This window comes from Gracilinanus agilis, chromosome 4 (genome assembly GCF_016433145.1).
Source record: "Gracilinanus agilis isolate LMUSP501 chromosome 4, AgileGrace, whole genome shotgun sequence".
Lineage (NCBI taxonomy): Eukaryota > Metazoa > Chordata > Mammalia > Didelphimorphia > Didelphidae > Gracilinanus > Gracilinanus agilis.
In genome coordinates this window covers 280,823,966-280,850,401 of record NC_058133.1, presented here as the reverse complement: position 1 = coordinate 280,850,401, position 26,436 = coordinate 280,823,966, and the positions used below count along the sequence as shown (strand labels likewise).

Sequence of the window (26,436 nt, the reverse complement as noted above, 5' to 3'; positions counted from 1 at the left end):
TCTGATTTCCAATTTTCCCTGTAGTTTTTGTAAAATAGTTCTTTTCCCAAAAACCAGGATATTTGAGTTTATCAAACACCAGATTGCTGAGATCATTTACTCCTAATCTATTCCACTATTCCTTCTATTTCTTAGCCAATAACAGATTGTTTTGATGATTTCTACTTTATAATATAGTTTAAGATCTTAAATCACTATTTTTTTTCATTAGTTCCCTTAATATTCTTGTCCTATTGGTCTTCCAGATGATTTTTGTTATTTTTTTAGTTCAAAAATATTTTTTGATAGTTTAATTGATATGGCACTGAATAATTAAATCAATTTAATTAGGATTGTCGTTTTTATATTAGCTTGGCACACACATGGCAAAGAATGTTTTTCCAGATGTTTAGATCTAACTTTATTTGTGTGAAAAGTGGTTTGTAATTGTGTTCATATAATTTCTGCATTTGTTCTGGCAAATAGATTCCCAAGTGATTTCTCTTTCTAATTCTTACTGTTGGGCTGTGTTGGAAATATATAGAAATGCTGATGATTTATGTGAGTTTATTTTGTATCCTGCAACTCTGGTAAAGATATTATTTCAACTACTTTTTAAATTGATTTTCTCAGATTCTCTAAGTATATTATCATATCATCTGCAAAGAGTGATAGTTTAGTTTCTTTATTGGCTACTTTAATTCCTTCAATTTCTTTTTCTTCTCTAATTCTATCTCTAGCATTTCTAATACAATATTAAATTATGTATATATTTTCATATACATATCCTCTGCTTTTGAGTTTTCTCTGGGTTTGTTTTATATGGATATTTTGTATACTCTTGATTTCATGACTTCTTTTAGTATAATCATGGTATGTATTATTCTTCTTTTCTTCTATTTTCATCTTTTCATATGCTTTCCTTATTTTCTTTCTATTTCCAGTATTTGTTACTGTAATATAATCCATTAAATTCAGTTATCACAGTCTATTCAGCCATTTCTCCCATTCATTGTATTTGTTATTTCCAGTTTTTTTGTCATAACAAAGTTTCCACGAATATTTTCATGCACACACACATTTTTTCCCTCTCAATAATGCCCTTACGGCCTAATCCTTGTAGTGGGTCCCCCAGGTCAATGAGCATAAACAGCTTTACAAGTCATATATTTCCATCTTGTTTTCTAAAAAAACAACTCTCTAGTGCTCTAGAAATGTAATATTAGGCCTGTTTCTCCATGTTCCTCTCAGTGTTTAATTTGATCACTACAAACCATCTGGTTCTCAGTTAAAATATAGGACCACATTTAGCTAGATTGGTCCTTGGGTAGTGGACACAATCTGTTGCTAGGACATTGAGCCTCGAGTCTTTCCTTCTTATGCACCCTTTAAAATACTCAGACAATGATGCCATTCCCATAGGCCATAGATGACATTTTCCTCTACAGAAATAAAAGTTTATCCTTTGGGTTACTTATTATTGGTTACTTTTGTATATTGCTTTTTTTATAGATTAAATTTTCTTCTGAGTCCTTGGATTTTTGCCAGGAATAGTTGCAATCACTTTAGTTCATTAAATATCCTTTTTTTACCTTTTGTAATTATGCTCATCTTTGCTGAATATGTTATTCGTGGTTCTAAACCCAGTTCTTTTGCTCTATGAAGTGTGTTCAATGGTCTACATTCTTCTAATGTTGTGGCTGCTAAGTCTTGTGTTATTCTGACTGGATTTCCACAATATTCAATTTTTTTTTTCCTTTTTGTGTTTAATATTTTCTTCTTAACCTGGAAGCTATGGAACTTAACAATGACATTCCCATACATTTTCATTTGGGGGTTTTGAGGTAGTAATCAGTGGATTCTTTAAATTTCTGTTTTCCCCTCTGATTCAAGAATTTCCGGGAAATGTTCCTTGATGATTTCTTGGAGTGTGGTATCTAAACTCTCTTTTTTTTTTTGACATAATTTTCCAGGAGTCCAGCTATTTTTTTTAAGATTTAAATATTTAATTTTTTTAGAAAAATTTTCCATGGTTACATGATTCTTATTTTTACTTTCCCCTTCACTCCCCCTTCACCCCTCCCCCCATATCCAACGCACATTTCCACTGGTTTTAACGTGTGATCAGTCAAGACTTATTTACATATTATTGATAGTTGCATTGGTGTGGTCATTTCAACTCTACATCCCCAATCATGTCCTCATCAACCCATGTGTTTAAGTGGTTGTTTTTCTTCTGTATTTCCACTCCTATAGTTCTTCCTCTGAATGTGTGTAGCGTTCTTTTCCATAAATCCCTCAGAATTGTCCTGGGTCATTGCATTGCTGCTAGTACAGAAGACCATTACATTCGATTTTACCACAGTGTGTCAGTCTCTGTACAATATTCTTCTGGTTCTGCTCCTTTCACTCTGTATCAATTCCTGGAGGTCTTTCCAGTTCACATGGAATTCCTCTAGTTTATTATTCCTTTGATCACAATAGTATTCCATCACCAGCAAACAATTTTTTCAGCCATTCCCCAATTGAAGGGCATACCCTCCCTTTCCAGTTTTTTGCCACCACAAAAAGCACAGCTATAATATTTTCGTACAAGTCTGTTGATCTATGATCTCTTTGGGGTACAAACCCAACAATGGTATGGCTGGATCAAAGGGCAGGCATTCTTTTATAGTCCTTTGATCATAGTTCCAAATTGCCATCCAGAAGGGTTGGATCAGTTCAACTCCACCAGCAACGCATTAATGTCCCAATTTTTCCACATCCCCTCCAGCATTCATTACTCTCCCCTTCTTTCATTTTAGCCAATCTGCTAGGTGTGAGGTGATACCTCAGAGTTGTTTTGATTTGCATTTCTCTAATTATTAGAGATTTAGAACACTTTCTCATGTGCTTATTGATACTTTTGATTTCTTTACCTGAAAATTGCCTATTCGTGTTCCTTGCCCATTTATTGATTGGGGAATGGCTTGATTTTTTATACAATTAGTTTAACTCCTTGTATATTTGAGTAATTAGACCCCTGTCAGAGTTTTTTGTTATAAAGATTTTTTCCCCAATTTGTTGTTTCCCTTCTGATTTTTACTACATTGTTTTTGTTTGTACAAAAGCTTTTTAGCTTAATATAATCAAAATCATTTAATTTACATTTTGTAATTTTCTCTAACTCTTGCTTGGTTTTAAAAATCTTTCCTTTCCCAGAGATCTGACAGGTATACTATTCTGTGTTCACTTAATTTATTTATAATTTCCCTCTTTATATTCAAGTCACTCACCCATTCTGAATTTATCTTGGTGTAGGGTGTGAGATGTTGATCTAAACCTAATCTCTCCCATATTGTTTTCCAAATTTCCCAGCAGTTTTTGTCAAATAGTGGATTTTTGTCCAAAAGTTGGGCTCTTTGGGTTTATCATGCACTGTCTTGCTGACATCACTTACTCCAAGTGTATTCCACTGATCCTCCCTTCTGTCTCTTAGCCAGTACCATACTGTTTTGATGACCGCTGCTTTATAGTATAGTTTAATATCTGGTACTGCTAGGCCACCTTCCTTCACATTTTTTTTTCATTATTTCCCTTCATATTCTTGATCTTTTGTTTTTCTAAATGAAATTTGTTATAGTTTTTTCTAATTCAGTAAAGAAGTTTTTTGGTAGCTTGATAGGTATGGTGCTAAATAGGTAAATTAATTTGGGTAGAATGGTCATTTTTATTATGTTAGCTCATCTTACCCATGAGCACTCAATGTTTTTCCAATTGTTTAGATCTAGTTTTAATTGTTTGGAAAGCGTTTTGTAGTTGTGTTCCTGTAATTCCTATGTTTGTTTTGGTACATAGATTCCTAAGTATTTTATATTGACTAGGATGATTTTAAATGGTGTTTCCCTTTCTACCTCTTGCTGCTGTGATGTGCTGGAAATATATAGAAATGCTGATGATTTATGTGCATTTATTTTGTATCCTGGAACTTTGCTAAAGTTGTTGATTATTTCTATTAGCTTTTTATTTTTTATTATTTTATTTTTATTAGATTCTCTAGGATTTTTTAAGTAGACCATCATATCATCTGCAAAGCTTAGTCTCCTTATTGCCTATTTTAATACCTTTAATTTCTTTTTCTTCTCTAATTGCTACTGCTAGTGTTTATAGTACAATGTTAAATAATAGAGGTGATAGTGGGCATCCTTGTTTTACGCCTGATCTTATTGGAAAGGCTTCTAATTCATCTCCATTGCATATAATGCTTGTTGATGGTTTTAGGTATATACTGTTTATTATTTTTAGGAAAGGTCCTTCTATTCCTATACTTTCTAGTGTTTTCAGTAGGAATGGATGTTGTATTTTGTCAAAGGCTTTTTCAGCATCTATTGAGATAATCATGTGGTTTTTGTTGGTTTGCTTGTTGATATGGTCAGTTATGTGAATGGTTTTCCTGATGTTGAACCATCCTTGCATTCCTGGTATAAATCCTACCTGATCATAATGATTAACCCTCTCGATCACTTGCTGGAGTCTTTTTGCTAGTGTTCTGTTTAAGACTTTTGCATCTATGTTTATTAAGGACAGGGGTCGGCAACCTTTTTGGCTGTGAGAGCCATAAACGCCACATTTTTTAAAATGTAATTTTGTGAGAGCCGTACAGTGCTTACAGTGCACACTCCTGTAATAGCACCTGAAAAAAAACCTGACTTTATGGCTTCTGCAGAAAGAGCTATATCTGGCCCTCAAAAGAGTCAGAGATGGCTTGAGAGCCATATGTTGCCAACTTCTGATTAAGGAGATTGGTCTGTAGTTTTCTTTCTCTGTTTTTGATCTACCTGGCTTTGGGATCAGTACCATATCCAGCTATTCTTATGTTGTCTCCCCTTGCTTTATTTTCTAGGTCAGTTGTTTTTGAGATAAGATGTTTCATATCATCTTCTATTATTTAATTCTTTTTATTTTGCTTTATTATTTCTTGTCTTAAGAAAATTGTTAGCCTTTCCTTGTCCAAATCTACTTCATAATACATTATTTTCTTCTATGAGTTTCAGGTTTTCCTTTTCCATTTGTTGATCTTTCATAACTTTCTTGATTTTCTTGCATTACTCTTATTTTTTTTTCTAATTTTTCCTCAACTTTTCTCATTTGGTTTTTGAGGTCTTTTTAAAGCTCTTCTAAAAGCTTTTTTTGAGCTTGCAGCCATGTATTGTATTTCTTTGCAGTTTTTTAAATAGAAAATCTACACTGTCCTCCAAGTTAGAGCCATGATCTTCTTTGTTTCTCTAATAACCATCAATAATTAGATTCTTTGTTTGCTTATTTTCATTTACTTATTTATTTTTTAAATTTTAGTAGCCAGGCAAATAGATTTAATTATTGCCTTTTTATTGGACTGATAGGGTTCTATTGTATGTTACATTAGGTTTCAGGATTTTTTTGTGTTTATTTATTTTACCTATATCTTATTTACTTTTCCCAGTTTTTAAAGTCCAGGGTCTGATGTAATCCTGGGTCTCCACTGATGACTCATTCTGTGATTGACCTCAGGTGTTCCAATAAGAGCCAATAGACAGTTCTGCCACTGATATTGCAGAGAGTCAATTTGCTTTCCCCTGTGGCAATAACCAAGGACTCAACTCTCCTGAGTGTGACCACAGTTGGGCTGAAGTTTATCAGCAACCATACCCACATGTTTGTGCTCTGTCCTCTGTGTTAGTTAAAATCACCTGGGGTTCTATTTGGAAGGATTGAACCTCAATATAGTGTTTGGCAAACTTCTGTGGACCTGTGGGGGTCCTTAAAACTACATTTCCCGTGGTCCAATGGGTTTCCTGTTTTGGATGACGTATTGAAGGTGAGGGACTGTTTTAAAAGAGGGGGAAGTGACTTTGAACTTCCTTTTTAGAGACCTGGCTCTTTTTAGCTACCTGAGTTCGCGGAGAGAGGAAAGGTAAATGGCGGAGCTGAGGCTGGAATAGGTTTCTTACAGGTGCGTGGTCAGTTTATCTCTCTCAGCATGGCTTTTATTAAAATACTATTCTCCCTTTTGATCTCGGCCCTCATCATTTTTAATCATAACACCTCACTCTCCTCTTCTACTGGCACAGTAAGAGCAAAGGTCCAGTCTGTCTTCCTTGGGCCTCCAAATTCTCCATTAGCTTTAATTTCTTCTTTTGAAAATTCATATATTTGTCCATATATTTGAGGAATGCCTTCTAGTCTTAGCAATTTGAATATTTAAGTCCCTTATTTTTTTGAGTAAATGACTTTTATCAGATACCCTTTAAATGATGCCTCTTATATTTAATATAGTCCTAAACAAAGAATGATTAGGAAGGTATATCTGTTATAAAAAGATTATAGAATAAATTCCAAATATTTCTGCATTATTTAATATATCCTAAGATAATGATTTCTTCCTTTCCATAGATAATCAAATTCTAGCTGTGAATTTTATATGTATGTATATATATACACACACACACATATATATGTATGTATGTGTATAGATATACATATATACATATTTATTTGTTTAAAACTGACATTTAGGGGCCACTAGGTAGCTTAGTGGATTGAAAGTCAGGCCCAGAGATGGGAAATTCTTGGTTCAAATTTGGCCTCAGATGCTTCTTAAGTGTGTGACCCTGGGCAATTTACTTAACCTCCATCTACTCTTCTGCCTTGGAACCAATACACAGTATTAATTTTAAGATGGAAGGTAAGGATTTAAAATATATGCGTATATACATAAATAAAACTGACATTTGTAATTTAAAATAATTTTCTGTTTATAGTATCAGTTACAAAAGACATCTTTTTTACATTCCATGGAATATTATATGGTCTGATGAAAAACAAAATGAGAATTTCCCATCTATATCAGTTCACTGAAAAAATGGTAGAAGAATTACATGAACAACTGGAGACTTTGGGCACTGATGGAAAGAATGATCTCTTCAACTTGGTAAGGTAGGTCAACTTTTAATTTCTAAATTTTTGGTTAAAAAATAGGTATGTAAGTCTGACATTAAGTAAAGCTTCCTGGATGTAAAAGATATATTTTGGATATTCTAGTTTTTCATTCACTCATTCATTTATCTATTATTTATTTATCCACTTATCTCTCTATTTATTTATGTATCTATCTTTGTACTTATCTATCTATCTTTCAGGAAACTTTCCTAACTATAATTCATAGTAATAAAAAGAATAAGTATAAATATATTCACATACTTAAGAAATATAACTACTCATATCCCTCTGCTTGGCTTGATCTTATTCATTGACATATATGTCCATCTGGGCAATAATTAGTTATTTCTATTTCTGTAGATTAATTGGATGTCTTTTCCTCCCCCATTCTTTTTCTTCTCAATAGAACATTCACATTGAGATTTGCTTTTCTGATGCATCAGTATAGAATGAGAAAAACTCACCTAGCTCCTGTAAGTGTTAAAAATTAAAGGTTGTAATAAATGTATAAAAATGTGGCTGCCAAAAATATATTACTCAAGTCAGGATGACTTTTTATGGTAGTTTATTTACAAAAGGAGAAAGAGTGAAAGTAAGGAAACGAGAGAGAGTAGATAATTACTCTGTCCCAGGTCTGAATCAGGCAGGGCTTCTGAGGCCCCAGCAAAGAGGGGCACAGAGGTAAATGAAACAAGGGTTCTAGCCACAAGGCCTTCTCCAAGATGAAGGGCCTCTCCGGAGGCTAGTGCCTCCAGAAAAGCCAGGAAAAGGAGTCAGCCTTTTCACTCACCCACGTGGTAGTTTAAAGAGAGACATTCAAGAACAGTCTCACCAAATTTCAGAGTCTCAGGTCCATGAAGCCTTCATCTGCCTCCCAACTCCAACTCCAACTCTGAACTCCAAAGAACTGCCTTCACAGGAAGTTGCCACTGCTTTTATAGATGCTTCTTTGGGTCACTTCCTGTGCATTGTTTCTGCTTTATGTGGACAAATTATAGCTTTAGCTTTGCTAAGGACTGCCCAGGGGGCAGTTGGTCATTTCTGATTTGTCATCCACTATAGCACACGTGGGTCACAGACCTCCCCATACTTAAGGATAAGTGGGGTGTATGTGCTTCTGGTGATTAAATCTAAAAGTGGGTGAGGGGAGAGTTAACCCCATCTTCACAATCCCCACTTTGATCCTTTGGAAGACTAGTCTTGCCAATGGATTGTTTGACATAATCATCTTATACCCCTAAAAATCTTCTAACTACAGGTGCATACAATATTGTGCCTTCTAAGAGGAAACTACAATAGTTAGAGATAAGAGAGAAATAGAAGAGAGAGAAAGCAAAAACCAATGTTTGCTAGGCGCATTGACAAATAAGCCAATTAGGAGGCAGTCCCCTTTGGCATAAGAATGTACATTCAAAATAACTGTCTTCAACCCTCTTCAGTTCAATCAATTGCATCCCAAAGTTCGTTTTGGATCTTCTGATGCAGTGTAGGTTTCTGCAGGCATCTTTTTCCAAACAGTTCATTTTCTGGATTCAAGGACTTAGCAAGCTTCTTTCCCTGAAATTTTTCTCAAACAAAATTTAAAATTATGGATTTTATAAAAATATATACATTCCAAATCATAAATAAGCAAGTTAGAAAATGTGCACTCAGCTTAATATAATTTCTTTGGTGCCCAGTGATTGCACCTCATGGTTTTACCATTTACTCTGACTATTTCCTCCATTTACCCATCTTTAGTAATGTTATGAGGAGGAGTATAGATGACAGCTTGAAGAAAACCCTGGCTTCATTCCATCATGGAATGTCCATGAAATCCAAGATTTCTTCAAGCTGTCATCTATATTCCTCCTCATAACAGTAAGGAAAAGAAGTCATCTGACAAACCTGACTTATCTGCCTATAGTATTCCGTAATTATTTGCTGATCATGACAATTTGATTCACTATATTCCTTATAACCAAAATATTATGAATCTCATGGACTGAATAGATTTAAAGTAGAAAGGAATTTATAAAGTTAAAAACAGCTTTTCCAACTCATTTATTTTACAGATGAAGAAACTGAGGTCCTGTGGTTTGTTTTTTTTTTTTACTGTTTTACTTTAAATAAACCAGGGTTACTCTTGGAGTTAATAGAAAATTATTGAAAAAGAGGATGAATCAGTACTTCTGTTCACATTATTCCCTACATTTATTGCATCTTCCTTCTAAAAGAGTGATTTATAATAAACTTAACAACCTCCCTTGTGGTAGAAACAGGCTCAGACATAAAACTTAACTAATTTAAGTTGTTTAAGTATGTTCTTTATAGCCAGTAGAAGCCTCATGAGAGGTGTATATAAAATGAAATGCTCAGGTCTGTATCTTTAATAGGATCTCCACCAGCTACCCAAGATTGAATAGGTTTGTAGTTGTAATCACCCAGAGAAGAAAGGGAAATAGAAGAATTTAGGAGTAATAGCTTCCGTAATTGTTAGTGGAGAAGAGATTGTGAAAGGAAATTCTTGGTTCTCTTTATCTATTCTGAGTTTATACTTGTAAAAAGGGAATCATTTATTCTCTTTGCCTAGCTGGAGTTAACACTTTGGTTAACAGTAACTTAAGTGCCCCTACTTAGTACCCCTCTAGATTATGAAGACAGGATTAACTCTCCTTTGTCTACCTTTTGATTGAATCAATTCAAGCTTGAACTAGGTGGAGGAGCTCACAAACCACTTAGTGAATTCAAACCCTCAGAAACTCTATCAGCCAGGAAAGGGTGTACCCTTTTGATGAGAATTCACACCTCCAGAACGTAAGAGGTGGATCCCACAGACACTGCCCTCCTGGGCAGTGCTGGGCAAGTTGAAAGCTGTGATTAGCCTTTGTGAAGAGGGGAAGGGACAAGAAGCCACCATAAAAGGCCCTGCTTTTCTGGGTCTGAGGGAGTTGGACTTCAAAAAGAAGGTTGGCTCAAGGAAGAAAGTTGGCCTCAGGAGTCACTTTCATCTTGAGTCATCATCTTGACCTGCCTCTTGGAGGGAACTTGGGTGAGTGTCTTCTGGAGAGAGTTTAATTCTGGTTGAAGGTCAAAAGTCCTGGCTAAGTTGAGCACCGGAGCAATATTTAGTTAGGCTAATGTCTCTACCCTTTTGTATTTCTCTGCTTTTACTCTTTCTACTTCTTTTATAAATAAAAGCTATTAAAGTCATTTCAACTTTGAGCAGTAATACTTTGAATCAGAGATCACCATTATTATTTATAATTTTCATATATTTTAGTCAAACCATTAATTTTTTAATCCCTACAGGATGGATGGTAACCTTAGGAGTTTGAGGTAGGATTGAAGGACTAGACATGGGTTTCTACCAACTATCTTGGCAGCACAAAAGCCTGCTTAAAATTTTCCCCCACATTATGCCCTGTTGCTGGAGCTGTGAATTGTCCCAGTCCAGCCATTCTGAAGGTCAATATAGCCCCTAGAGTTACTAGATGGTATTATGAATATAATGGAATATTATTACACCATAACCATAACAATGTCAAAAGGAACAATTTTTGAGAAACCTGAGAAAACTTGTATGAAATGATGTACAATAAAGTGAGCAGAACCAAGAGAGCAATTTATAGCATAACAACATTGTAAATATAAACACCTTTGAAAAGACCTTAAAAATCTGATCCAGGCAATGACCAACCAGAGTTATAGAGAATTAATCATGATTCATGCTACTCACTTCTTGACAGAGAGAGGGTTGTACAGGCTATAGAATGAAATATGTAATTTCTAAAATTCAGGTTTCTTTTTTTAAATTAAAACATGTTTTTAAACTCTTACCTTCTGTCTTAAAGTCAATACAGAAGAGTAGTAAGGGCTAGGCAATGGGAGTTAAGTGACTTGCCCAGGGCCACACAGCTAGGAATTGACTGAGGCCAGATTTGAACCTAGGACCTCCCATCTCTAGGCCTGGCTTTCAATCCACTGAGCCACCCAGCTGCCCCTAAAATTCAATTTAAAAAAATTTTTGGTTCCAAATTCTTTCCTTCCTACCTCCATCTCACTCCCATTGAGAAAATAAGAAAAACAAAGTCCCTTAGAAATATATGTAATCAAGCAAAACAAATTGCCATATTGGCCAAAACCATGTAATTTTTGGACTTGGCCAGTTTGAGAATTTTTTTACTTAACTACATATATTTGTCACAAGATTTTTTTTTCAAAGAAAATTCTTGTCATTTGAAAAAAAATTAATTGAAAAAGTCTCCCTATCAAAGATGGTTCACATATTTCTTTTATATACTAAAAAGCTCTTTTCCCTGGCACACATTAGAAATGTTTCTGTTTTTCTAGTTTCTAAGTATTCTATGACAATCATCAGTTGAATGTATGGTGAAAGTGAGATGCGGACTTATGCTTTATAGTTCTGCTTAGTATGTGGAAATATGTCCTTTTTAAGAACTAGAATGCTACCAAAAAAAACCTACTCATTTGTACTGAGCTGAACATTATCTCAATTTTAGAAATGGTGATTTTCCTGACACTTAAGTGACATAAGGCAAAATAGTAAAATTATGGAAGTATGCAGAAAACAAGAAATCACAGTTTATGTTCTTCATATGAATGATGGCATAATTATAGATGAGAGTGGCAGGTTGATGAAGGGGGGAAAGAAAAATTTTCACAAAGTTTAAAATGGTAAGAAAAAAAGGCTTCCACTTAACTATAGAGCTGCTGTATGTGTATGTGTTAGAATATGTGTGTGTGTGTATTCTAGCAAGCAATATCAATTTACTTATAACAATGGAAGAAGTTTGGTACTTAAAGTTATAAAAATGCTAAATAGCAAACATTTCTTTTTATACATTATTAATAGAGATGTAGAACTACTAGGTCTAGATATGTGAGAAATGTTAAAACAGTTAAAAATTCAAAATCAGTCATGGAAAGTGAGTTGCCTAGAGTTACATAGAGTACTTATAAGAATTAAGATATGAACTCAGGTTATATGACTTTAAACCTAATGCTATCCCCACTAAATCATCTAGGTATATTTCACTCTGCTTTTTCTCAGCTAGTGGTTTCCTCTCACTGTCATTCTTTGTATCTGGCAATGATATGGTTCTTATCATTCACTAAACTCAGAATTCATATTAGGTGATGGAATCTTACTTCCATAGTTCTAACTCCTAATATATTCCTTTGGTCTACTCCCATTGACCCCTACTATCCTCTTGAATAGAATTTATAGGCATTAGTATAAGACTATGGATTCAACTGCCAGCTTCCCAGGAATCAAGATAACATTCCTCAAATTCATAGATGGATTACCTTGCCTATATAGTGAAGTGGTATACCCATAACTCTAAAATAGTCATTAACTTAGCCCCTCAACCACGTACCATTTTTAGTGCCTTTGAGAAACAGAATTATCCCATGCTGAATTTGTTTGCCTTGATTTTTTTCTTGAAAAGGACAGCCTTGTCATTGAATTTGTGAATATACATAGAATCAGGCTTATTTATAGGACTCAGCAAGCCAAACATTCACTGAGTTATCAGGTAGAGAAGTCAAAAGTCTTTCTTATAATCTGGTCATTGCTTGAGTTATTTTTAAGTTTATTGAATAGTTTCATTTTCTGGACTCTATTACAATGGGCATTGGGAAAGCCAAGTAACCATCATAGCATTTAAACTTGTCCTCTAGGTAGACCTTACCACATTTTGAAAGTCATAGGATTAAAGTATATAAATGGGAGATCTCTGTGTTTTGAAATTATGATTGAAAATTCAAACCAGTTGAAATGTCCTAAAATAAGATATAAAGGCATTAAAAAAAAGAAATAAAGGTAAGAGGTTCCTTAAGGAAAGTCTTGTTAGTTAATAAGCTTCACAAAATGTAATTGGAAATGAATGAAGTTATCACCAAAGCTAAGGGTGGCAATATTTGGTTTTTTTTTAACCATGTCTGAGGTTGGGATAAAGGGTTAAAAGTCAATTGCCTCTGTGACTCTTCCTCACCAAATCAATCACTAAGTCCTTTCAGTATTTTTTACTCTTGACAATTCCTCTTGCATCTACTTGCTTCTTTCTCCTTCTGCTGCCCTCACCTTCCTTCAGGCTCCCATTACCTCAGGGGTATGAGTAAAAGGGATTATCCTTAGCAAGGAAAACTTATACTTTCTCCTTCAGCACAGCAAAGGAGGAGAGAACAGATGGGACCATGAAGAATCAGACACAACTTAAAATTACTGAATAAGGTCTCTTCTAGATTTACATTTATGATCCTCTGGGATAGAAATACAAAGTTATCAGCTAACATTAAAATCCTTTTACCTGAGTGACAAAATGTTGAAGCAACTTGAGTGTGATTCCCTCACTACAATTTGTCTTAGGTTTATTATTATTTATATAAAACATGAAGTTATTATAGTATACATTCTTGATAAAAGGTTGTGATTTGGGGGCCTAGAATGGCATTCTGTTCCCTGGTAGAATATAAACCCTTTGAGAGCAGGGGTCATTTCATTTTTGTCTTTGAATCTTCACACTACCATAATACCTAGTACCTATTAGAGCACATCCTGAGGGAATAGTAGCTTGTTAAATAAATAAAGAGATACTTGTTTATTGGCTATTTTGTTAGTTGTCCTCAGAGGTTATTTTCAACTCTACAACCATGAACCTATGATACTGTGATTGATTTGTTTTTTCTTCTAGGAACAACCTGTATCCAGTAACAGTGAATATTGTTTTTGGCAAAGGCTTATATCCGATAACCCACAAGAAAATTCTAGAGTTCCATGAGCATTTTCAGAATTTTGATGAAGGTTTTCAATTTGGGAGTCAGATACCAGAATGTTTCTTAAGGTACAAAGTCATTTTATCTAATTCATTCGTGGACATAATTCTATTTACTTGGTCATGCCAAAGGGATGAATGCTGTGAAAAAAAACTCAGAGGTCATGTAATTTTGCCGGCAACATATATGGAGAACAAGGATATTTATTTGTGATTTTTAACTTTGGATGCTTAAAAGAGATAACTGTATTTTTAAAAAATTTTGGTAAGATAAGAAAGGAAATGGGCTGGCAATATTTTTTCCCCTTTTTCTCCTTCACTTGCAGTTCATTATCAGCTTTAGATATAAGAATCCCATTATGTCTTCATTATAAAGACCAGTCATTGAAACAATGAGGGCTAGACATTGCTTTCTTTAATCCTTTTTGGGAAATAAAATGATTTATAAGGTTGACAAACTAATGTCTCACAGCTGGATTAGGTTAATGGTTCATTTTTGACAAAATAAAATGGACAAAATAGAAAATAATTTAATACTAATATTTTGGCATTGTCTGAATTCAGAACTATCAGCTTTCTTCCATCTCTCTTGTTTCTCTCCTGATAAAGAAAGCAAATGTATGTTTTCTTTTTCATTAATTTATAGTGTTTGCTTCCATTCACCTAAACTTAGCAATAGTTAATCCTTATGTAATGGCACTTGTTCTTGCATAATTTTCTAAAACATTTTGTAATCTTTCAGAGAATCACCAAATTTGAAAATTCAAAAACATCACACCCATCATTAATTTCAACTCCTATAGAAAAATATATATTCCTAATATACCATATTTTATGTGTGGTCATCCAGTTTCTGCTTGAAGACCTCTGATGGGGGTAAATATACACACAGGGGTTTCTGGGAGGGAAAAGGAATGAAGGAGGAATGAAGGGTGATTGCTTGACACACAGTTACACACTAGAAATCTTACCAAACACACAAATAAAGGACTTGGGAATGGATGGTAACAGTTGGGACGCAACTGTCACTTCAGACCAACTCAGCCAGGGTTTTCCTATTAAATGACAGTGAGTCCTTTAGGTTGTGGAATGAAATAAAAGGAAGTTATAAAACCACAATTTAATAGCTACTTTAAGGGCAAAAGATGTGGGAGAAGTCACACTACTCTAAATAACTATGGACAGACTACACATAACACCAATGGGATCAATTCAGGGTTAAAGGTCTGGATAATCCCTACACTAACACTATGGCAGGCAGCCAAGGACACAAGGGAATAGTGGGATCTCACACAGATGTTCTTAATCAGTAGCTCAAATGTATCAGTTAGTCCAAGAGCACAGGTACCATTCAAGTAAATCCTCAGAGAAGTCAGGGAAACTGATCTTGCTTGTCCACCAAACAAGACAGCTATCCTTGCATTCCTGGTATAAATCCCACCTGATCATAATGATTAACCCTCAAGATCACTTGCTGGAGTCTTTTTGCTAGTATTCTGTTTAAGATTTTTCTATCTATGTTCATTAAAGAGATTGGTCTGTAGTTTTCTTTCTCTGTTTTTTGATCTACCTGGCTTTGGAATCAGTACAATATTTGTATCATAAAAGGAATTTGGTAGAACTCTCCTTCTTTGCTTATTATGTCAAATAGTTTGTATAGTATTAGAATTAGTTGTTCTTTGAAGGTTTGATAGAATTCACTTGTGAATCCATCTGGTCCTGGAAATTTTTTCTTAGGGAATTCTTTGATGGCTTGTTCAATTTCTTTTACTTATGTGGGATTATTTAAGTATTCTATTTCTTATACTGTTAATCTAGGCAATTTATATTTTTGTAAATATTCATCCATCTCTCCTAGACTGCTATATTTATTGCCATATAATCACACAAAATAGTTTTTAATGATTGCCTTGATTTCCTCTTCATTAGAGATGAGGTCTCCCTTTTAATCTTTGATACTGATGATTTGGTTTTCTTTTCTTTTTTAAATTAGATTGACCAATACTTTTTCAATTTTGTTTGTTTTTTCAAAGTACCAACTTCTAGTCTTATTTATTAATTCAATAGTTCTTTTACTTTCAATTTTATTGATTTCTCCTTTATTTTTTATAATCTCCAATTTTTCTTTAGCTGTTCCCTTTCTAGCTTTTTAATTTGCATGCCCAGTTCATTTATCTTTGCCCTCTCTAATTTGTTAATACATGCACTCAAGAATATAAATTTCCCCGAGTACTGCCTTAGCTGCATCCCACAGAGTTTGGTAGGATGTCTCATCATTGCCATTCTCTTCAATGAAATTATTGATTGTTTCTCTGATTTCTTCTTTAACTAACTGGTTTTGGAGAATCATATTATTTAATTTCCAATTAGTTTTTGATTTGCTTGTCCAGGTGCCCTTACTAATTATTATTTTTATTGCATTATGATCTGAGAAGGTTACATTATTTCTGCTCTTTTGCATTTGTTTGCCATGTTTCTATGCCCTATTACATGGTCAATCTTTGTGAATGTACCATATGCAGCTGAAAAGAATGTGTATTCCTTTTTATCCCTCTCTTATCTCTTTCATATTTATTTTTGGTTTGATTTATCTAGTTCTAAAAGAGGAATATTTAGATCTCCCACTAATATAGTTTTACTATTTCCTTTTTAAACTCTGCCATTTTCTCCTTTAGGAATTTGGAAGCTATACCATTTGGTGCATACATATTGAGTACTGTTGTTTCCTCATTGTCTATTCTGCCTTTTATCAGAATGTAATTACCTTCCCTGACTCTTTTAATCAGATCTATTTTTGCTTTCGCTTTATCAGAAATCATGATTGCCACTCCTGCCTTCTTTTTCTCAGTTGAAGTCCAAAAGACTTTGCTCCAGCCCTTGACTTTAAACCTGTGTTTGTCCACCCACCTCTTATGTGTTTCTTGTAGACAACATATGGTAGGATTTTGGTTTCTAATCCACTTTGCTATTTGCTTCCGTTTTATGGGCGAGTTCATCCCATTCACATTCAGCGTTATAATTATCAGTTGTGTATTTCCCAACATTTTGGTATCCTCTCCTAGTTCTATTCCTTCTTCTTACCCTATTTCCTTTTAAACCCGTGGTTTGTTTTAAACCAGTCCCCCTTGTCCCCTCCCTTGATTTACTTCCCTTTCCACCCTGTCCCTTATTATTCCCCTGTTTTTATTTTTTAAGGCCTAATAAATTCCCTCCCCCTTTTCTTCCCCTCCCTTTTTTGACCTCCCCACTCCCTTGTTCCCCTTGGTTTATCCCTTCTGACTTTCTCAGTAGGGTTAGATAGAATTCTATATCCCAATGGATATAGCTACTCTTCTCTCTCAGGGTTAATTGCGTTGAGAGTAAGGTTTAAATATTACCTATTAATGCTTTCTTCCTCTCCTTCTTATAATAGTGTTCATCCCCTCCCCTTCCCATGCCCTCTTTGTGTGTAATAGAATATCCTATTTTTCTTATTCATTCAAGTTTCTCTTGGTGCCATCTACTATTAACCCTCCCCCTTTTCCCCCTGTATCATCTTAGACCATTTAGTACTCCAACCTCTCCCTATGAATAATTCTTCTAATTACTATAATAATGAATACAGTTGTTGAAAATTACACATAACATTTCTCCATATAGGAATACAAATAATTTGATCTTATTGAAGCCCTTAAAGAGACAAATTTAAAAATAAGAGTTTTCTTTCTCCTCTGTTTCTTATTTACCTTTTCATGTTTCTCTTGGTTTTGTGGTTGAATATCGAACTTTCCATTTAGTTCTGGTCTTTTCTGTGCAAATACTTGGAAATCTTCTATCTTGTTGAATGCCCATACTTTCCCCTGGGAGTATATAGTCAGTTTTGATGGGTAGGTGATCCTTGGTTGTAGACCCAGTTCTCTTGCCTTTCTGAATACCATATTCCAAGCCTTGTGGTCTTTTAGTGTGGAGGCTGCCAGATCCTGTGTGATCCTGATTGGTGCTCCTTGATATCTGAATTGTCTCTTTCTGGCTTCTTGTAAAATTTTTTTCTTTTACTTGGAAGCTCTTAAATTTTGCTATTATATTCCTGGGGGGTCATCTTTTCAGGGTTTAGTGTAGAGGGTGAACTATGGATCCTTTCAATGTCTATATTGCCCTCTTGTTGAAGAACTTCGACAGTTTTGTTGGATAATTTCTTTTAGTATGGAGTCCAAATTTCTATTAATTTCTGGTTTTTCAGGAAGACCAATGATTCTCAGATTGTCTCTTCTAGACCTGTTTTCTTGATCTGTCATTTTCTCAGTGAGATATTTCATGTTTCGTTCTATTTTATCAATCTTTTGACTTTGCTTTATTTGTTCTTGCTATCTTGAGAGATCATTGGCTTCTACTTGCCCAATTCTCATCTTTAGAGACTGGTTTTCTTCTATAATCTTTTGATTTTCCTTTTCAATTTGGTGTATCCTGTTTTCCAGCTGTTTAATTTTGGTCTCCCATTTGCTTATTGATTCTTTTCATTTGGGGGCATCTTTCACAAATTGGGAGTTTCTGTCTTTTAACCTGTTAATTTCCTTTTGAAATATTTCTCACTTCTCTCACCAAATCTCTTCCATCTTTCTCATGATCTCAGATTTGAACTCTTCAAGAGCTTGTGACCAATTTTCATTTTTGGGGGAAGGTTTGGATGTGATTACTTGTTTGTTCTCTTCTGCCTTTTACCCTGTCGTCTGGATTTTTTCTGTGTAAAAGTTGTCAATTGTTAAAGATTTCTTCTTGATCTTTCTCTTTTGATGTTCTTGTGTCTGGCTTTCCATTATTATTATTTCTTTCTCAGTCAGACGTCTGGGTGAGGCAGAAAGGCTCTCTGCCTATCCTATCACAGAGCCATGGGCCCTCTCAGCTTTATCCTCACACTCAGGTTCAGTCTGTGCTCTTTAGGCTCCTGAGGTCTCAAGTCTAGTTGTTCTCAGGGTCAACCCACCTGGTGGTCCCCTTGCTTGCTCCTCTGCCTGAAGCTCCTTTAACAGTCTCAGGGTATTGCTTCCACAGACCCCTATGCACTGGGTCCCCACCCTAGCTCCATTCCTGCGCTCAAGGTCTGTGTTCAAAGTCTGATTCTTTAGCCTCTTGGGGTCTTAAGTCTTGCTGCTCTCAGGAGCAGGCCCTGGTTATCCCAGGTAGCTGCCAAAAACTTAACAAATGCCCCAAACTTGTTCTAACTCTTGTGTGCTGGCTTTGGCACTGTAGGTGGTGTGTGGGGGGGTTACTCAGCTCGAGTTTTAGTAAGAGCTATTTCACCCCTTTATAGCATGGAAATGCCTTGATCCCACGTACCTTCAATGCTGCGCCCTGTGGTAGGGTCCCTTCATTTGTCTGAATTTGTTTTTGTGTCCTCTTGAGGAGTCCTATATGTGTGGGTTAGGAGAACTTAAGCAGCTGCTTGTACTCTGACGCCATCTTAACCCAGAAATGCAACCATTTCTTTAATGTTTTGTCCTAGCATTACGGCAGGAATGAAAATTAAGTTAATTGACCTACAGTTTATAGACTAATTTATCTTGTCTTTTAGAAAAAAATAAACAAACTTTTCCCTTCTCCAGTCTCATAGAATCTCTTGTGTTTCTCATGATCTTTCAGACATCACTGCCAGGGACCCATCAGTTCTATTTTCCAGTTCTTTCAGGAACTGAAGGTGTTCTTCATCTAGGCCAGAGAATCAGAATCATCCATGGCAGCTAGTTTTTCCCTTATCTTGTCCTTACTTATCTCATATGTCAATTTCCTGTACATCCTTTTTTTGTTCTCCCATTTTTCAGTACACAGTTCATTTCTCTTTTACAGAGGAATCAAAAAAAAAGTAAGTAAAAATGAATGAACTCCCTTACATCTCTTTTTAAGTTATTATAATTCTATCCACCTAGAACAAATGACTATTTTTTCTTGTATCATCCTTCCCCACATAGGTAAGAAACTTCTTATCCCTTTTGACTGATCTTAGGTTCCCTCTCCAGCCTCTGTTCCTTCTGAATATTAGTATTCCTGACACTATTTTTTCAAGACTACTGCTCATCTTATTACTTATATGACTCTTCATCATCCTTTTGTTTCTGTCTCCTGTATATTTCTTTTTAAAATCTAAATTGGTTGGCCAGTCCCCTGTGCACTTATTTGAGACTGTTCAGACAAATTCTTATTTTTCCTCCTCATTAGAATTATTTCCTTTTTTTGCTTTCAAAATTTCATTCTTGAGCATCTCTTACCTATTCCAGCCTGCTTTTCCCTGAAGCATTCTGGTCCATAAGATCCTAACTAACTTCTCTGAACCCTTTGGAATCTGCTTTCGCCAAATCTAGGAAGTATTCACCTTATGGACAATTATTTTTCTTCTCTACTATAAACTCCAGGACATAACAGTCACTTTCCTGTAGGGTTCCCATCATTTCCACCCTTATCACCAATTCTTCCCTGGTAGTGAGAATCAGTTCTAAAATGGAATTTTCCTTTGTTGATTCATGTACCTTTTGAAGGATGAAATTTTCCTTAAAGCAAGTCAAGAAATTGTTAACTATTTTAACTATTCTGCTTTTGGCTAAGAGCTCTAGCAGATTCCTAGATAATTGAAATTTCCCATGACTGCCACATCATACCTCTGTCCCAAGCTTGTGTTTGTGTTTTGTTTTCCATAATCCTCATCTGTTTTCTCTTTCTGTCCTGGTGGCCTGAGATGTGTGCTCCATTGACAAAAAATAGTGTGTTTCTTCCTCCTTTGTTCACTAAAATACCCTACCTTTTAACTTGTCCTGTTTCTTTTGAAAAAAAAAGATATACCTATCCATATCCATGTTCTGGTCATAGGTTTCATCTCACCAAGTTTCATGGTCCCTATGGGATATAATGTAGACTCTCCATAAAGTCAGTGAGTGGAATTAAGCAGCACACTATGGAAGAATCTTTTTTTTTCTTCATCAGTTAGTCTTACAAGGGTCCAAGTGTTAATTCACAAAATATACTAAGATAACATCATCCCTCTTCACCCTTTTGTTTTCTATTTGTAAATGTTGTTGAAAGTTCATGAAATTATAGCTTGGTCTGAAAAAGGAACTCATGGAAACAACTTTCACAGTATAAAGCACTCTATTTTGTGCTCTTTAATCACAGTGCTATCTTTTTCAAATGAATTTTTAACTACTGTTATTGCCCATAGAAACTGGTCAAAATCGAAAAAGTGGTTTCTAACTCTGTTTGAAAAAAGCATTCCTGATCTAGAGAGGTACAGACCTTCAGATGATGATTCCCTGGTAAGTGTTTCACAAGTCTTTATTAAATATTAAATTGAATTGAAGTATGGGATTATTTTTGGATTTTCAATGCAATAGAATAAAAATGTATTAAATATCTTTTATGTGCAAAGCATTGTCTTAAGAACAATGAAATATAAGATGTAATTCCTATGGGGTAGGGAAGAGATGTTTACAGTAAGTATGATACAAGGCAAGATGTGCCAAAATTGCATAGTTATAGTTTAAAATTTTGCTTTGTCGTGTCTTTTGAATGCCAAGGAAAACATTTACAACTAATTTTTTGGTTCATAATAGTCTTTGATATCTGAAGTTTTTATCTGTTTGTTTTGAACAGACAATTCTGCAGCTGATTACAGGTGCTTTGAGGCAGGGAACAAGTGAACATCAGGCTCCCAATTATGCTTTATTAATGCTTTGGGCTTCTTTATCTAATGCTATTCCTGTAAGTATATAAATATATATGTGTGTGTGTATAAAAAGAGAATAATCATTTGTTGAATGAGTGAATGAACATTTGTTGTCAAAGTAAGAACAATGTTTGCCTTCTGCCTATTTCACCTTCCCTTTTTGCCATTATCTTACTTACTTTTCTTCTTATCAACATTTCTGGTTATTCTGGCAAAGGCTCCAAAAATAACCCAGTTTTTTGATTGCATAAGTATTAATAAACTATAAGGAAAGAGAGAGAAGGGCATCGGAGTAGGGTCTAATATAGGAGAGGAAACAGAGTATTCTTTTGGCTTTATTGTGTAACTAGAGTAGGACCTTGCTGCACAAGACCAATGTGTTCCAAACCCTTTTTTGTGAATTAAAAATTATGCATTAAGAGTTTTTAAAATGAGTATTTCTTTATTTAATAAGTATTTCTTATAGGCATTTTGCAACTTTTCTTAGGCTTATCAGAATTACCAGCATCACTACTCTTGTACTTTGAGGCCATTATTAATAACTAAATAACATTAATGAAACAAAGAGAAGCTCTGCTCTGAGGCAGACACGACTTGTTACAAATGAGAATGCTGGACAGAGACTAATGTGGGAGTTAATGTTTGGGGCAAAACAATGTAATGACTCACACTAATGCTTTTCAGAGTGAAAATGAGCATGATTGGGTGAATTTCTCTGAAACTTTGCTTAGCTCGGAAAAGTGGCACAGATTTAACATGTAATTGAAAATTGTTCATTTTATGTATTTTTCTGCCTTTACTTTTTCAATTGTCAGCTGTATATACTTGAATTTGTATGTGTTGAGTTTGGGTAAGAAAAGGTCCTACCCTAGTACTTCCCAAATGCTAGTTTGAAATTACTTTTGCAATCAAAAGACTATTTTATACAGAATCCTTTGGGTTTTTTTTTAAACACTTAACATTTATAGATGATCTTTTAAAAAATGATTCTTAGCACCTTCTTTCCCCTTTTCCATCTCTATGTGTCATCTTTACTGCAAAAAAGCTAAAAAGTTGGGCAAGATGGGAGGTCATTTTGTATTTTTATTCTCTTCATATATTGCCTTGGCCAAAGAGATCATGACTCTTTGTACTATGTAGAATAATCCTTAGACAAAAGACATAGTCTCTTGGCAAAGGATATACTTTTAAGACTTTCTAGTTTTGCATGGCTTTTCAAAACTTTCTTGAAACCCCAGAGTTTTCTTCAACTCATGATGAGACATTGGAGGAGGAATTCTGTGGCAACATGCCTAGTATGGTTTCCTTCCCTCTATTTGTGTAACTCTTTAAAAAAACCCCAAAGTAAATCATATTGTTGAGGAACTATCATTTAGATTTCGTAATTCAGAAGAGTAGGTAGGTACTATTGTAAATACTATTATTATTCTCATTTTACAAATGAGAAAACTGAAACAGAAGTGCTAAGTGAGTTACCCAGAGTCACTTAGCTAAGTATATACATGAGACAGGATTTGAACTTAAATATTCCTGTTTCCAAGTTTAACATTCAATTCTCTATGCTATCTAGACTGCTTCAAGTTTTTTAGCCTCCATAGGAATTAGTTTCCACATTTATGAAATAAACTTGGTGATCTCTATGTTCCCTTCCAACTGTATAATTCTTCATTCTTTTCTAATCTATAAGATGAATGCCAAAGAAAACCCTTAATTATGTGTTTATTGATTGCCTTAATTATCCATAAAATTGTCTGTTTTTTCCCCTAGTTACTTTGTATAAAATGCCAATCAAATGCCAACCATTATCCGATCTTAGAATTCTAAGGAAAAAGAATGGGGAAAAATACTCAGATGTAATAAATGCAGATCTCTTCAGTGTATCTCTTTAAAATGATTTAAAAAATAAAATAAAATGATTATACTAATAATAGCAGTTCTTCCTCTTTTGGCCACAGAGGGGAGTACTGGGTTCAATTAAAACTGGACATTTCAGCCCCTTAAAGGAAAAGGAAAAGAGCAACTCTTTGGTAACTTCATATCAGCCTTTTCCAGAATGATTTTTCATGGAAATGAAGATCACTTCTGCTTTCCTAAATTACCATTTCATTCTTTCTTAAGAAATGTAAAAGATAAAAACAAAATGCTCTGTTTTCTTGGGAGTTTTTATAGCTGATAAAATTTTCAGGAGATTTTTTTTTTTAACCCTTACCTTCTGTCTTGGAGTCAATACTGTGTATTGGCTCCAAGGCAAAAGAGTGGTAAGGGCTAGGCAATGGGGGTCAAGTGACTTGCCCAGGGTCACACAGCTGGGAAGTGTCTGAGGCCGGATTTGAACCTAGGACCTCCCGTCTCTAGGCCTGACTCTCAATTCACTGAGCTACCCAGCTGCCCCTTTCAGGAAATTTTTTGTTTGTGTTTGGTTTGCTATAGCAAAAGGAAACTGGCCTTACAGTTAGAATTTTGACCCTTTCCCTCTGACACTTATATTTGATAGTTGTAGGTGTAACATAAACTCATAAAATCATGACTCTCCATAAGTCAGAAGAAACCTTAGAAGGCATTTACTTCAACTCACGCTTAAACAGGAATTTTGACAACATTCCTGACAAGTGGTCATTCACTCTCTACTTAAAGACCTTCAAAGCACTGAAAGATTTTGGACAGATCTGTTTAACTAAAATGTGACCCTCTGTTTTTTATCCAGTAATCACAGTTCTGCCCTCTGGCCAAGCAAAACAAGTAAAATACCTCTTTCCTGTAACCCTCCACCCTTAAGTCTTCTTTTCTGTACACTAAGCACCCCACTTGTTTTAATCAAATCTTGATTGCCCAATTTAGTTGGGCAGCTAGGATAGAGCACTGAGCCTGGAGTCAGGAAGACCCAAGTTAAAACTGAGCCTTATTGGTTGTAGGACTCTAGACAAGTCATTTAACCCTGTTTGCCTCAGTTTCTTCATCCATAAGATGAGCTGGAAGATATGGCAAAACCATTTCAGTGTCTTTGTCAAGAAAACCGCATATGGGATCACAAAGAATTGGAGACAACTGAAGTATCTCTTCATCAACTTGGTTCTCTTCTGTATATGATTCTGCTTGTCAGTGACCTTCCTAAAATATGGTACTTAAACATGAATTTACTTCAAATATCTTATGATATTATCTTCCTTATTCTGTTGTTTTTGTTGAGTTTTGGGGGGATGTGGGGAAAGTGGGGAACAGCCTGGGCTGGGCTTGTGATTTCATTGTTACAAAGAATGCGCTTGATGACTGTTCTGAAATTGGTGGTCATAAAAAGCTAACCTTGAAAGGTAAAATGACTTGTCCAAGATGTAGCCATTTTGTGTTCAAGACTTAAACTCAGAATCTCCCTGACTGCTTCTATCTGCTGTGCCAAGCTGACTTTCTCATTCTAGATACTCTGATTCTATTAATATAGTCCCTGAGCCTCCAAACCTCCTAGCCTCATCCTGGTGTGGGGGTGACCCTGGTTCTTGAAAGCTGTGCCAGGAGAACACGTGTTCTTTTGGATCCTGCTGAGCCAGAAAGACTTTGTGTCTGGGCCCAGAGACAAACCATATTTCTCTTGTCTGATGATTAGCTTAGCTACATTAAGCTATGTTCTTAATTCTTCTAAGTCTCAGTTTCTTCATCTGTGAAACAGAAATAATAATCCTACTATGTTTCACAGCAGGAAATCAAAAAGTACTCAGTAAATGTGATTTATTATGTCTAAATACTATGACTATAATAGTATATTAATATAAAATATAAATGTTTTGTCAAGGGAGAAGTTATCTTTCCAATTGCAATAAAATACAGATCTGATAGTCATATTTTTTTGGATGAATATTAGGAAATTCAGTTTTCAGGTCTTAAAAATCAGTATAGTTTCTAAGGAATTATGTTAAAATGTGTTTATGGTATCTAATATATATCTGGTTTGCCAATTGTGTGTGTGTGTGTGTGTATATATATATATATATATATATATATATATATATATAGTTGCTTTTAAGCCTTGAAAAGTAAGTTACCACCCCCACCCCCCAGAATAGGTGTTCTACAACTAGGTCTTATGATTATCTATTTCTGAATGTGTAAATCATGGCGATACTCAGGATACTGATCACAGCTCCTAGCACTTAAAGATTAAATGGATCTTTGACACAATCGAGTCTAACTTTTTCATTTTACTGAAGTTATGTAGAGATTACAAGTGAGTTGTCCAATGTCATACAGGGAGTAAGTAGAAGAACCTAGAATTTGAATACATATTCTGATATCCTAAATCTCATATTCTTTCCTTTCTGACACTATGTGAATTTCTTCCATAAATGACTTAGGGAAGCAATTTAATTACTTCATTTATATCCTGTTTTAGAAGATGTAGCTAGTGGTGCAATGAATGTATAGAGGACTGAAGTCAGGAAGTCCTGAACTCAAATTTAACCCCATTCACTCTCTGTGTGACCCTGGGCAAGTTATTTAACCTCTGCCTCAGTTTTCTCAGTTATAAAATGGTTAAAATAATAATAGCAGTTCCCATGCCTCATATTAAATTTTTTTCCTCCCAGTAGCCATTGCAATTTAAGTTTTAACTTCTTTTTTTTTCTTTTTTTAAGGTGGCATTTTGGACAATTATGTTTATTCTCCATAACCCTTCTGTTTACAAGAATATTATGGAAGGCATAGTTTCTGTGTTTGGCGAAGCAGGTATAAACCATAACGATAACAGTGGAAGACTTTGTGTTATTGTTGTTGTTTTATTGATAACACTTGAAGACTTTGTGTTGTGGTTGCCTTTTTTTTTTTAAAGTTTAACTATACCTTTATCTTGTCACAAGAGACATAACCCAAAAAACTGCTAAACAACTGGGGCAATATGGTATAACAGAAGGATGTCTTGTACTTACAAGAGCAGAAGCTCAAGTTCTTTCCCCAAAGCTTTCTATTTCTATATCTTTGGGAAAGTGACTTCCTCTCTTTCTGAGCATCTGTTTCTTCATTTACAAAATAGAGGCATTAGATAGCCTT

At 34.9% G+C, this 26,436-nt stretch overlaps 1 protein-coding gene across 1 annotated transcript in view; it reads left to right on the top strand.

The window, feature by feature from the left end:
• Positions 1-26,436, top strand: part of LOC123246433 (24-hydroxycholesterol 7-alpha-hydroxylase) — a 100,834-nt gene that overhangs the window by 7,958 nt on the left and 66,440 nt on the right. The window contains exons 3-7 of the mRNA XM_044675333.1: positions 6,759-6,933; positions 13,635-13,784; positions 20,899-20,992; positions 21,330-21,437; positions 26,025-26,115. Of these exons, the coding sequence (XP_044531268.1) occupies positions 6,759-6,933; positions 13,635-13,784; positions 20,899-20,992; positions 21,330-21,437; positions 26,025-26,115 (618 nt within the window). The remainder of the gene's footprint in view (positions 1-6,758; positions 6,934-13,634; positions 13,785-20,898; positions 20,993-21,329; positions 21,438-26,024; positions 26,116-26,436) is intronic.